Source organism: Rhizophagus irregularis, chromosome 3, assembly GCF_026210795.1.
Source record: "Rhizophagus irregularis chromosome 3, complete sequence".
Taxonomy (NCBI): Eukaryota; Fungi; Glomeromycota; class Glomeromycetes; order Glomerales; family Glomeraceae; genus Rhizophagus; species Rhizophagus irregularis.
This window is the reverse complement of record NC_089431.1, coordinates 1,984,529-2,000,138: the sequence shown is the minus strand read 5'-3', so window position 1 is coordinate 2,000,138 and position 15,610 is coordinate 1,984,529. Positions and strand designations below refer to the sequence as shown.

General features: G+C 25.4%; 2 protein-coding genes across 2 annotated transcripts; one reads left to right on the top strand and one right to left on the bottom strand.

Moving 5' to 3' along the window:
• Positions 1-10,828: 10,828 nt before the first annotated feature.
• Positions 10,829-13,177, bottom strand: OCT59_020498 (uncharacterized protein). The gene is made up of 2 exons (XM_025318706.2): positions 11,624-13,177; positions 10,829-11,540 (listed from the first exon to the last, which is right to left on the bottom strand). The coding sequence occupies exons 1-2, from the start codon at positions 12,933-12,935 to the stop codon at positions 11,227-11,229; spliced, it is 1,626 nt and encodes a 541-aa protein (XP_025175462.1). The 5' UTR covers positions 12,936-13,177; the 3' UTR covers positions 10,829-11,226.
• Positions 13,178-14,126: 949 nt separating this feature from the next.
• OCT59_020497 (uncharacterized protein) lies at positions 14,127-15,324 on the top strand. The gene has a single exon (XM_025318705.2). It carries the CDS (start codon positions 14,366-14,368, stop codon positions 15,071-15,073), a length of 708 nt encoding a protein of 235 aa, XP_025175461.2. The 5' UTR covers positions 14,127-14,365; the 3' UTR covers positions 15,074-15,324.
• The last annotated feature ends 286 nt before the right edge of the window (positions 15,325-15,610 follow it).

Here is a 15,610-nt window from a genome sequence, read left to right as displayed (position 1 = left end):
TAAACTACTTGATTTCGGCAAGCAACATTATTTCTGACACAATTATACTACCCACTAGCACCCATTGCCTATGCTTAGCAACCACCCACGCATTTATGCAATTATAACTAACAGACCCCTCATCTAGGCAAGTATAACACGATAGTATGGTTAGCTTAGATACTGCAATACTAAGACTACTAATATGGCCTCACTCAAAGCCCACTACAGGCCACGATTACCATACTAGCCCACCATAGTTGTAAATCCCCCAGTAGTAATAGTAGTGACTACCACTGATAGCAGTCTGCAGAAGCTACGGATCACCCCTTTATTATAAGTAACCAATCCAGTTACCCAGGGATCACTCACCAGTACGTCAAATTCACTGAGGAATCGAACCTCACCTTAGAACCTTATATACCTGTGAGCCTACGAACGTCTCCAATCAGCCTAAACCTATAAGAACGTAAACTACTGCTAGCATATCGCACTCGAGACTTTACCATCTATGAGGACCATCTAGCGTAGTAAACCCCCACAGTAAAGTTTACCACACCCTTAGTGGTATCGCAGAGTGACCACCAAGACAAGAGCTCACCCAGATGGTATGCAAGCAGTGACCATCCAGACAGGACAATAAGCTTAACGCCTATATGGGAACACTAGGAAGACACCATGACCTTTTGTTGAAATATGCCACCGACCGGTACATACTAATTCACCATGATGCAGTCCAGTCTACACTAATCCCTGTACCTTCACACAGGACCCCGGATATCTAATATAAAGGTCATAATGGACTTTTGGCCAAAAACACCCCTTTTTGCTGAAACTCAAAAAATCGTTTTTTGTAAATATCTCAGCATCCAGTAATTCAATTTTAATGAACTTTTTTTTATTTTGTAGCCCTCATTTAGCTCTACAACTTAAAAAAAGTTCATCAAAATTAGACCACTGGATGCCGAGATATTTACAAAAAACGATTTTTTAAGCCCTGAAAAATGGGCCAATCTGCCGAAAGTGTGACTTATGACCTGTTTTGGAGATATCCGGGGTCCTCTTCACACTATTGGTAGTAGTGTCTGCAGTAAAATTCTTTTAATTTCCATGATCGGCAGAATCGAACCTGCGACCTCACCATACTCGGCTTCACGAGGGGCATCACGGACTAACCAACGATGCCAAGCGGGGCGATCAACCCTACACCTCTATAATATATTATATATAAAGTTAAAATGATATTTTAAATCCTTTTTAATATATTAAGAAAACTTATAGAGCAATAAAAAATACACATAATATAAGGTTTCTTATAATACATAGTAAGTGTATAAGATCTCATACCAGAATTTTTTAAAAAATAGAAAAGCTTAATAAAGTTATATAATCAAAATGATTAATATAATTAATATATCATATGGGCCGATCCTTGGAATCTAATTTTTTACACAAAAATAATTTTATTAAAGCAAATATAAATTATCATTTATATAAGAATAATAAATTTATACTAGGTAATGCAAAAAAAACTAATTAATTATATAATTTTTAATTTTTTTTTAATATATGATATCATTAAAATTTAAAAGATCAAATATAACTCTCATGACAAAATCATTGATAATTCTTCGTAGAAATAAGCTATACAAATAAATTTACATTCATTTGAAAGAGAAAATCGAGATCTATCTAATGAATCTAAAATCAAGTGAATTGAATCACTAGTTGTTCAGTAATCACGTTCAGTATATTTATTGAATTTTATCTAAATTTGATCATTAATTACTTCACATGTAGTGATTCAATTTGAATGATCTTTGCTCCCTAAGGTGATGCCAACTTTTATCTTTAAAATAAATTTAAAATAATTCGTTTAATATATGTAGATGTTTAGGAATCATCAATTATATTATTAATATAAAATTTTATAAGTTTGATAAAATCTGATATAAAAAAATTTATTAAATACCTGTAGATGCAAGCTACACGAATGAAATTATATTCATTTGAAAGAGAAAATTGAGGTCTATCTAATAAGCCTAAAATCGAATGAATTGAATCACTGGATTGTGAATAATTACGTCTAATATATTTATTTTTAATTTTTAAATTTGATTTGACTTTGATCGTTAATTACGCCTCATCCAGTGATCCAATTTTCCTGATCTTTGATTCTTACGATAGAGCAAATTCTCAGCTTTCAAATGAATGTAAAATGATGACGTTAGCATATCTCCAGGAATAATAATGCACGATTTTGTCACCTGCATAAAGTCCGATCTGAAAATTTTATTTCTTACCAAAAAATGCTTTCATAAGAGAATCCCAAATTCTTTTACTTTATTTAAAAGATTTTATTTGCCATTTAAGGATTTTAGTAGAATAAATCTAATAAAATAATTTTAAAAGATAAAAAACAAATATATAATTAGTTATTTTGAAAAAAAAGAATATCTTATTATTCATTTTACAACTATTTTACATCATAATTATTTTTTATTTGCATGTATTTTTTACAAAGAAAAAACAATAAATTAAAGCTAAAAATTATGAAAAAATATGTCTTATCTATGTATATAAAATATTAAGTTTTTTCTTTTACTTACCACTTAAAAATAACTGCTATATTTGCTTATAAACTTTTTTGTCATATTTAATAAAAGTGAATAGAAAAATGATGGAAAAGTGATGGGCAGTGATGGGAAAAAAGAAGTGGTTATTACCGTTATTTTTGAATATTGATTAAAAAAATTTTTTTATTTTTTATTAAATCTGAGTTACGTAAATATGTAACACATATTTAATTTAGATTTGTGTAATGTTAATCTTACTAAAATATTAAATTTTTATAAAAATCTTAATTTAGACTAATTCCAAAAATCGGCACATATGTACTAGGAAACGGAAATCGTTGTAAGTCCAGAGCGAAAAAAAAGGTTATAAGTAAACCTTTATCTTGTTTATCTGATGTATCACAAATTTATTTCATCTGATGTAGCATGAAATTTCAATGATGTAACGCATGCGGACAACCAGATATCGTCATGTGACACTATTTGACATAGTTCTTCGAAAACATATATAGTCCTTCGCTTCGCTCCGGACAAAAATTTACTAAAAAAGAAAGATGTGATATATTGTAGATATGAAAAGAAACATATTCTTTAAAATAAAATATATTTTATTATTTATATTTAAAATATATTAAAAATACCAAAATAAGTAAAAATTAAATATAATTTTATTATAATTTAATATAATATAATTTACTTAAATATTTTTAATTTATAATATATATTGCAAATGCGCTGTAGAAAAAAAAAAATTTATAATATATATATTTAAATATATATATTTTTAGCCATAGTATATTTGGTAATTTATTAAAAAAAGATAAAAAAATAATACATAGTATTTATCTTCTAATATTAATAATTATCAAACCACTCATTATATTATAAAAGTATTTTATGTATATATTTCAAGTAAAAACTTAAATTCAATAGATAGAAGTAATTAATTAATTATTAATATTTTTAATGTAATTGAAATTCTTTTAATTAAGTATCATAATTCATGAGTATATTAAAAAAAAATAATTATTTAGGTAAATTATTTTACAACAAAATCATATAAATTTTTTTTACTATAAAAAATAAAAGAAATTAAAATGATTAGTCTAAAATAAAATTCTATTAATTTCTAATTTTTATATTTAATTAGCAATCCAAATAAATCAGCATTATTTTTATAAGAAAATTAAAATTTTTTGTTATAGCGGAGTTTCGCTAGTATCACGTGATGTAAACATCATTTCCTTTTTTGGAAATTTGTGTAACACTTTTGGCATCCCTAGTGTAATGGCCTAAGGCGTCTACGTTTCCTATTAATCTGACCAATCAATAAGACGCAGGTTCAGATTCCAGCACGATGTCCTTGCTACAAATATTACTGCGTCTGGCCATAAGCTAACGTTGAAGATCCCGTACCTTAAGAAGAGCTGAAATGATGCCTACCGAATGGTGAGGTGGTAGATATGATCATTGGTAAACTGGTATGGCGAGTCCTAGAAATGGTCATTTGACTTTAGATAACTAAGGGATAGTAGCCCTGTACTGCAGTTCCAGCATATCCGATATGCCAGATGGTCCTATGACTCTGTTAAAGCATCTTGGTACCCGATATAACCCCTATGGGAATATAATAGTGCAGGCGGGAGTACTAATCGCCTATGGTGGTCTACCACCAATTTGCGTGAGCTTGCAATACGTGCAGTCGGCTAATAGAAATTAAATGCACAGTGTAATGTACGTAGGCGAGCGGGTCTCAGGGAACTTTGAATAGAAATGAACTACTATTGCACTACATCTGCCATAAGGTGGGTACTGGTATGAAAGCAGATTTAGGGGTTGCTACGCTATGTATGGGTCCCCTAAATCTCAAAAGGAAGACGACTCCTTCGGGCTCCTCCCAGAAGTTGGGTTTTATCATTAGTTTAGAATTTATTAGACTTTTAGTTTATGTTTATTCTTATTTAGCGATAGACTCCAGTCATGTCTATATTTTAAAAATAAAAATAAAAATAAAATTTTGCATAAATAATTTTCATTTTTCATCAGAAGTAAAATTTTCTTATTTGGAAATTTTTGTAATGTTAAACCATCACCCTGTATCACACCCTCAAGCTTTCAAAAATTACTAAGTATTATTTGAACTTAGAATTTTTTTAATATTTGTCACCTTATTTGTCACATAATTAATTCTGGCCAAGTTCCGTAATTTTAGTCAAATCATACAATATTACACAAATTTCCAAAAAAGAAAATTTTACTTCTGACGAAAAATGGAGCAAGTTGGTTACACCAATTTCCCAAAAAAGGAAATGATTTTCGAGTCACGTGACACCAGCAGATCTGCTATAGCGGAAAATTATAAAATCCTATAATTGATTTTAAAAATAAAATATTTAATAAACTTACTAATAATCTAAATTTACAATACATAAAGATAATTATAAATTCAAAGAATTGATTTTTAAATTTATAGGTAAGTATTTTTTATACTTTAAGAAAATCTTTGAAAATTTTTCAAAAAATATTTAATTAATATATATACATAAATAATAAAATAAATCAATAATTATATTTTAATATTTATAATTTATTTAGGGTAGTGACAGATATTACTTAGAAGATGGCCAGAAATGACGTAATTTAAATTTTAGGATTTTTGACCCCCCCTCCCTATATTATCATTCATTTTAGGAAATGTAAAATTAAAACACAATTCTGATTAGAATTATATTAACTACAAGTGTCTAAAAATGGAAAGTGTATAACGTGTAAGTATACTAGCTCTACCCCTCCCTCCCTTTAGGAAATGACGTCATTTCTGGCCATCCCCTTAATATTCTAGAGGGAGGAGAGGTAATTGAAAATCTTAAGTTATATATATACTATATAAGGAAATTACATATATAATATATCTTACCTGGGAAGGTAAGCTCTTATAATAAACTGATATTAGGTAATATCTGTCATTGCTTTTATGTATAAGACTAATTTTAATCCAAGGTAATTTAACCTGATGATTTAAATTTTATATAATTATATAATTTTACTAAATTTTCAAAAAAAATAATTATAATAAAAAATAAGAATATTGTCAAAAATATAAGAAAAATTGGTTATTATACTCTATAATATCTAAATAAATAAAATCTATATAAATTGTGAAATAAAATACTATTTTTTTTTAAAAAAAAATAAATTGAAATGTAAAATATAATTTTTTTTTTAAAAAAAAATATTGATGTAAAATATAAATTTTGGAGGGATGATTTAACTCTAGTTATTTAACCTAGAGGACAAGTTAGTAAAACTCTTTATTTATATATATATCTCAAATTCTAAAATAATAAAAAATTATAATAAATTTGCCTCAAAATTTACTAATATATTTATATAGTAATAATATATAGGACCAGTATAAGACCTGAATAATACTAATATAACTCACAAGTAAACTTTAAATACTAAAGTAAAAATACATTTTATGTCATAACTCTGTCAATATTTAAACTAGAAATGTGATTTTACTATTATTAGAATCCTCTTATCGAAATGAATTCAATGATATAAATTTTATTAAAATTGAATTACTGGTTGTATTAAAAATAGAAGTATGTAAAATAACAAAATTTTGAAAATATTCTGTAATATGTAACTTTTAAAAAATTTTAATATAAACTCTACGCAAATTTAAATATGAGTTATTAGTGTTCTGCACAGATCAAATCAGATCAAATCAGTTCAAATTCAAATTTGATTCAATTGAATTAAATTTAAAAAATTCAAATCTGATTCAAAATTTGATTTAATTTGATTTGATTTGATTTAAATTTGATCTGATTCTAATTAAATAAAGTTTAATAAGTTTGAGATTCGAATCAATTTAATTTGATTTGATTTAGGATTTGATTCAATTTGATTCGATTTGACGATTTAATTCAAAATTTGATTTGATTTGATTGATTCAATTTAATGATTTAACAATTTAATGATTTAACGATTTAATAATTTGATTTGATTTAACGATTTAATTCAATTTAACAATTTGATTTAAAATCGAATCAAATTTTATTTTTTGATTCAGATTCAGACTCAAATTTGAATTTGAGATTTGAATTCGATTTACAAATCAAAAATTATCGAATTGAATCAAACCAAATCCAAATTGAATCTGAATTGATTTGATTTGACCAAATCATTTGCAGAACACTACCTTAATCTTAAAACCACTTTAAATTAATATTACTCCAAAGATAATTGTCTAAAACATAAGTATAGAACACTTTCATTTTACTTTTAATTATACATGTATTATCCGTCCATAGGCGTGTATAACCAATAAAATCTTAGAATCAGGTGTAACCTTAGATTTGTTTATGTATATGACACTTTTTATTTATGTCACTTTGATTTAAAATATTTTTAAAAAATTTTATGCTATTTAATTTACAGTTTAATTTTTATAAGCATGTGATTTATAATGTTTCAGATAGGACTCCACTTACTTATAATAAAAATCACTATAACTCTAAAGTAAAATCACTAAGAAAAAATTTTAATAATCCTATTATAAATAGATAAATTATATCTAAAAAAGGAAATATTATATTGCATTATTATAATTTTTTTCCTTTTAATCAATTAATCAATAATATTAATAATTGGAGTAAAGTAAAATTACTGGTAAATTTAAAATTTTTCCCAGAGACCTTAAGCAGGTTCTTTTTAAATGCATCAATGGTTACTATTTTCTAGTATACCTAACTTAAACTAATTCTTCTTACCTTAACTTTAAGTTACTCTAAACTAATACTACTTTAAAAATAACACATTTAATTTAAATTTACTTTTTTTACCCTAACCCTAAGTTACTCTAAAGTCAAATACTACTTTAAAGTTAACATTACTTTAAAGTCAGCCAATATTATTCTACCTAATTATATATTTTAAGTAAATTCTAAAGATAAATATTTTTGAATTTTTATTCTTCTATAAGGTAAATTTATATGAAAAGAAAATAATAAATGAAATTATTTATGTATAGATTATTAAAAAAAAAAAAATGAAATTATTTATGAATTTTGGCATTTTGCATTTAATATTAAAGAAATAAAAAGGATAAACAAACTGTAGAAAATACTAATTGATGATAATCAAAAAGGTTAATTAAATATATATTACATTAAATTACATAATTTACATAACAAATGGAAAATAGCAATAAATCACATCAGTGATAAATAATAATTTTTTTTAATTAATATTATAGCTATAAAAATAAATAAATATCAAAATATTTATTTTAATGAATTTCAAGATCATTAAATCTAATTATTAATTTTTAAAATTGCAAATTTGAAACTAAAAAATTAATATAACTTTATATCATATTTAAAATTAGAATTTATTATAAAATTTATATAAAACCAGATTTTTTTTTTTAATATTATTTAGAATTCTGATCTTAAAACTTTAAAAAATATCACTAATTACTAATGTTAGAAAATGATTAAAAATATCTAATGCTAATAATTCTTATAAATTAAACCAATTACAAAATTGATTTTACTTTAGACAAATCCTAAAAATAGTTATAAATACTTTCTTTTTATAAATTGCATTTTGTTATATGATATAATATACAAATTTTATAGTAATTAATAGGGTTCTTTAAAATTTAATTAAATTGAATAGAAACTAATTTGAATTTATTAAATCAAATAAATATTTATCAAATTAATCAATTAAATTAAAGAATTTTCAAATCAAATCAAATTTAAATCAAATGTTAAATATCAAATCAAATTGTAAAACTCAAGTAATTAATAATATTAATTTTAACTAAGTTACTTGTAAATTTAAAATTATTAAGAGTTTTATATCTTTAACTTTTTATGTTAAAATACAAAATTCTAATAGCAAATTTCCTAAAATATAAGATGAAATATTTTTAAATAATTTTTACTACAATTAAGTTATATTCAGTTTTATTTAATTTTAAACTTTTATTTAACTTTATTTAAATCTTTTAATACTTATAATCTTTATTAATTTTGTAATACTACATATATATATAATATAAAAGTTTTGTAAAATATTTTTTTTGTAACAGAAAAGGTATTACCATATATATTCCTCTTGAAAAATTTTATAGAATTGTATAATACTTAGGAGATATTTTACATTTATCTTGTGATCTAGTAATCAAATTTGAGTAATCTTTTTTTTGTTTAATAGTTCTTATTATTGAGCTCTTCATAATAAAAAGAAGATCGCTCAAATTGGACTAGTAAATCATAAAATATTTACAAAAAACAGAATTTTTAAGTTTTGTTTAGTATCTGCAAGTATAGGATCAAACCCCAATTTTTGCAAAATATCTGAAGTACTGTGGCCCACGATATATGGTATATACTACAGAGAGTGATCAATGATATGCAAACATTTTTTAAAGTGAAAAAAATTATATATATATTAATAGTAAAGTGAAAGTAAAAATTTAAGTATAATACATTTATTGCATCTTTAATTGTTAATTAAAATAAAAATTTATTATTGAATTCTATTTTTATTTGCTACAATAATAGCTTTAATTCTATAAAATAAGCAATTGATCTATATTTTATAATATTTCAGAAGAATATCTCCTATATACTTTTAATATACTTTTCAAATACTTTTATTAAGAAATTTAGTAAAACATGTGAATATAATATAAATAATTTTATTATATAAAATTAGAAGCTTAATGTAAAGTTAGTATTATCACTAATTTGGTTTGGAGTGATAATTAACATCAGAGATGTTAAATTGAACAGTCATGACAAAAAGGCCAAGTAATAAAATAATAAGTATCTTGATAATATTATAATGAAATATAAAAGTATTACTAATAATTCTCAATAGAAAATTAATAATGATGGTAAACAATGTAAGAGTTTCTTAAAGATAGAAATCTATCTAACAACTAATAATAAACACAAAGGTAAAACAAATAAAATATGCGAAAAGTTTTCTACAAAGAAAAACTAATAAACAAATCATACAAAAACACAATACTTCAGATAACACAATCTAAACTCACTGTTAGATTATCCAGGTGTTAACAATCTTTATTCAAAGAAAAATATTGCTCTATATACTGTATATTTACATTTGCACACATGACAGTTTGAACCTATCAATATTATCCTATTATACTAATATGATTAATCAATCAATTGTTCTTTTTCCATTGCAATTATCTGCAAAAACCTTTCCATTACCATTTCGTATAAGTTCTATGTGTCTATATGATTCATCAACTATGTAAAGTTCAAGAAACTTCTCTAGCTAAACTAATAAAGCAATTTTCTGAGGAAACTGATACTTATAATTGAATACTTATGAGTCAAAAGTAATAACAATACTAAAAGTAGTTAATTAATGTAAATAACTAATAAAACTAAAATATATTATAAGAAATGTTTCATATTGTAATAACTCAGAGGATTTCTGCATACTACATCATGTGACTTGTTCGATCTTCAACTATTTTCATGGTGGTAGCCCTAACAATAATCTTTGATTAATTCTATCTTAAGCAAAAATTTTGATAACATTAGCAAACATAAGTTACATGAGTTTATAAAAATTGCAAAACTCTTAATTTTTTAAAAAATTTAAGTTATATATTAAGAATATTTCAATATCCAGTAATTGGATTTTCATGATCTTAGATTCAATAGATTTATCTTACTAAAACAATTCTAATAATGGTAATTTTGTGCTTGTAAAATAGATATTAAATATATGATTATGCTTTAAATATCTGGAATTATCCTATGATACTTTATAATTCAATGATTTCATGATTATTAGTTTATTGGATTCGTCTTATTAAGACAATTTGAATAATAGTAAATTTATGGTTATTGGAATAATATTGATCATGTTATACCATTTTTAACTTTTATGAACTGCATAACAAAAATCAATAAATTTATGCAGTAGGTGATTTCATATTTCTAAAAAATTCCAAAAAATATGAAGTATGTGAAATTTGTTTATTATATTTTAAGAACAAAATTATAAATTATTTGTATCACATTAGCATGTAATGATTCACATAATATTGATTGCCTTCTGTATTAGAAAAAATTTATAGTAAAAAACAAAAAATTCCAAAAAAAATGTTTTACAATTTTAATCCAATTCTTATCTTTCTCAATAGAATTTTTTATTTAATTGACTTAAAAAGAAAAAAAAAGTAGGTTATATTTTTTTTTATATACCAAATTTGAGATTTATTAATATAATTAATATAAAAGATGAATATTAAAAAAAATATCTATTGTACAATTATGGTTAAAAGTGGATAAATTATGCTTGGAAAATATTGAAATACTTCATTACAATAATATTAGACCCTCAGTTTAGTTTCTTATATTAAAAATTTGTTAAACCAATTTAATTGGTTCAAATTATTAGTTAATAAATACCATGTTACAAAAAAAGAATTTTTTTTTTTTTTTTTTTAAACATATACAAATAAAAAATTACAAATTTCGTGTGATATATTATAATGAAGAAAGTGTGTTTTTTTTAAAAAAAAAAAAATTTAACCGATCTAGTTAACGTAACATTTTATCTTTTATTTAATATACATGTATGACTAATATGAATATTAATTAAGTTATAATTCGAATGTTTCACAATGAACTTTAAACAAACAAGTTTTATCACTTGAATGAACAGCCGCATTTCGGACTTGTTTCAACATAACAGCAGGTCCACATACACCAACCGCAACATCACCTGAGCCATGATATCGTTTTATATCTTGCATAAAAATCGAAAAGTCAGGTCGACCTTGGAAAAAAATTGATGATGGAGTGGTTGTTGAACGAGTTAAGAACACCTTAACGTCGAGAATATGCTTATTTTGCGGTAAAGCTCCAGCTCGTGATATTAATTCACGTAATTCAGATCCAAACCATTGATACGCATCTTAAAAATAAAACGCGTCACAGTTTAGTCAATTATTCATGGGACAAATTATACAGAAGAAAAATTTAATAAATTTAAATTACCTATATCAGGTATAACCCATAAGAAATATATGGCTTGAGTGACTACTGGCATATTGGCAACTTGTCGATCAACTAAGTCACGTAATATACTCATCATTGGAGTAACACCAATACCACCACTTACTAATACTACAGTTCTATGTTGCATAAAATCGAGGCTTGTTTTTCCATAAGGCCCATCTATTCTCATTTTTAACGGAGCTTGACTATATTGTGCACCATCTTGTGCTCTAGCGTAAAGTTGTCTTGAAAAACCCCCCTGAACCTTCATGTGAATACTGCCATAATGAACACCATCATCCATAACACTAGGTGAAGAAGAAAATGATATAGGATGCCATGCTATCAATGAAACCGGTGGATTCAAATTAGATAAGTTAATAAACATATATTGTCCGGCCTCGTAATAATCTTTGAATTCAAAAATAACTTTAGTAACTCCAGCTTGAATAGCTTCCATTCCAATCACATTAATAGTTCCAAATCCAAATATAAAACGAGTAAGGCGATCGACAAGATAAAGACTCATTCCAATTACTGTAAACAAAAGAAATTCTGGTTGATGCAAATTACCGAATATAAGGAAAAAGATGAAACTGAAATGAGACCAGTAAAACACTTCAAAAAAGTATCTACGAATTACGGAATGAGAAGTGAACATAATAATTAATAGAGAGATGTAAGCTAAAAATCCCCATTGATTAGTTGTAGTTCCAAAGAGAGCTTGAGAAACTGAATTACTAATTCCGTAGGATTGCTGAATTTGAAAAGATCCATGAAAAGTGATTAAAAAGTAAATTGTACGACCAACCCAACGATGGAATCTAATCAATCGTTCAAAAGGAATACCAATTAATTTAAGGAAAACTGAATTCCTAGTAGCCAAAGGGTATACAAAAGCCGCATTTGCTAAAGCAAGGTATGCGCATCTTTTGCTAAAAGTTTCAGCACCCGTGGCATCAGCCGGGAATTGTGATAAAAGGAAAATAAGATTGATCACAATAAAGAGCACAAACAACAAGATTTCACCAACTGTCATATCACCAACAGAAAATATATGAAGAGAATAATTTATAAGCTTATGGAACATTACAGTTGGAGCAGAATGAATATCAGGTGCGATAGTGGAAGGTGTTTGATTTGTATCATCTTTTTCTCTTCGATTCGGTAAATCAGGAACAGTTGGCCATTTTGTACGAAATATATACTTAGATATTTGATTATATTGATATAGTGCTGAGAGTAAGATTACTACACCTAAATAAGTCAAAGCTTGGTAATAACCAGCCGCGAAGTCTCCTGATTCCAACATTTTTAAGAATAAAAAAAATAACGGTAGTAAAGGTAGAAGAAACTAGAACAAGAAAATGTAATATGTAAAAATTAGAATAGAGTTTAATAATCTTTGTAATTTGTTATTGAGAAAAAGTATAATAAAGCGAGAGACCAGCTCGCATACAAAAAGAAGGTAAGTTTATTAAAGATTTAAAAACTAAAGGACGTCTAAAACAAAACTCAACCAGTGAGAATGCCTAGCTTTTTAAAAGTATTGAAAAAAAAGGTAAAAAAACCTAAAAAATGAAGAATCTAAGACCAAACTCAGATTGCATATAGAGTGAGAAAAAAAGAATTGGGACCCAGTTTTTAGTTTTTTTTCCACCTATTAACAAAGGAGGATCATCAAAAGTGCTACTTTCACGAGGCGAAAAAGTTACAGAAATGTAAAACTAATTAAAAATCATTTTTTTTTTGAATTGTCTAATTAGAAATACAATTAATGACATTTACCTTAATTAAGTTTGTGTACCATTCGCAATGTAGTATTAAGTAATAAGTTTCAGATTCATGAGTAAAAAAAAATTTTTGAGCGAATGTTCAAAGCAGACAATTTATAAATTTCGTAATTCTTTCCAATTGTATAAATAAACTTTTTTTTGTGATGATCAAGAATTATCCCAAACCTAAATAGTGGAACTTTGTTTGCGGCTTATCAGTACGGATGTTTTTAGTGTATCAAAAATATTTATTGCCAAGAAAGAGGAGGAAATTGTATCAAAAAAAAAAAAAAAATTTATGACATTATCCCGTTTCAAATCGCAATTTTTCGAGTTTCTTGGTTTTATATAAATAAATAATTCTTAAAAGACAAAGCCTTCGGGATGTCCTTATTTCCGCGGCTTAAAAAAAAATTTGATTGTATAAGATCTTGCATCCAAACCTGATTAAGTTCGATAGAAATTCTTAGTATCATAGTATCAACTAGTATCAAAATTCCTTTTTTTTATATAGATATTAATTTTAATTAAGATAAACATTACTAAAAGTAAATGTAATTATAGTAATTTATAACACTCATTTCTTTTTTTATGCCGTTTGATTTCTAAAAATGGATCATTCCCGACTTTTTGTGTCAGATTCATCGCCACTCAAATGATTTATTTTGCTTTGTACTTGTTGATCAGTCTTGGCTTTTATTTGATTTTCTTTTTTATGTGCTCTTTTTTTTATGATTTTTCTTTTTTAATTTTTTCTTTTATCGTCTTTGGCATTTTGATTAAATAAAAAGAAATAAATAATAAATAAAATAATTGAAGGTTACAAATTTATTTATTTTATATTATTATTATATATATATTTTTTTTTTTATTTAAAAAACGAACTTATTCGAATCGCCGGCGATTCCACTTAATTTTTTTTTTATTTTAACATAAAACTAAACACTAAAATTAAATTAAAAAAAAAATGAGTAAATTACATGAGAAATTATTTTCATTTTTCCTTTTTTTGTTCATATTAATGCCATTCTATGTGTCAGCATTACCAGATGGAGCTGATACTTGTAATGTAGAAGACATGTCTACCAAGGGACATGGAGCTAGCTCGTTAAAAAGTCCGGGGGGTTATACGATTACTACGAACATGAAATCTCAAGGAAAATTTGATTTAACAATTAATGGACCTGGCAATGGCGTTGAAGGACTTTTGGTTTACGTTTTAGATAAGGATAATAAGAGAGTAGGTTTATTTGAAAATTTACCTGACTATGTAAAATTTAAAGAATGTGGAGTACCATCTACTACTATTACTCATAAAAATAGTAATGTAAAAAATTTCCCAATTACATTGAGTTGGAATGCTCAAGGAGCAACTGGTAGTGTAACAGTTAAAACTTTGGTTGTAAAGAATTTCAGTAATTGGGCCAGATTAGATGATGTTAGTCTTGATTCTGTTAGTGGAACTAGTAGTACTGTTGCTGCAAGCAATGATGGTGGAGCACAAACTGCATCTGATGGATTCTTACAAAAATATACGTTATTTATAATTATGATCGGTTTAACTACTCTTTTATATATAGTAGGAAGCGTTGCTGAATCTATGTTGAAAAGACAACAAGTTAAATCTAGATCTTTTGCTAAAACTATTCAAAATGGGTATGGCGATTCAAGATAATTTTTTTTATTATTATTATTTTCGCGTACGAACTTTATTCATCTCTCACAGTTTAAAAAAAAAAAAAATTATATATATATTTATATATTTATTATACTTGTATAGATAGGTGGTTCATCTAATTTTTAAATCGCTAAGAGTGATCATTTATTTAATTATTTTTTTTTTATTGCTTAATTTTTTTTTTATAAAAATAAATATATATTTTGATTCATTTTTGTTGTAAGTTCTGCGAATTCTGCGCATCGCTCAAATTATAGTCCATAAATGGTATGTTTTTTTATTGTACAAATGCGGTAAGCGCAGTTTTGTTTTAATTTAATGCGCAAGAACCTATAGTTGGAAAATCAAGAGAATTTCGAGAATAACAATTAGGAGTTATTACTAAATACTGTAGAATTCTGATAGGAAAAAATTGTGCATAAATGTTACATCATAGTGTAAACCGTAAACGACAATGATTGAAAGTTATTGGTTATTTTCTTAATTACGCATATGCTTATATTTGATTAAAATCATGACAAATAAAATCTCTAT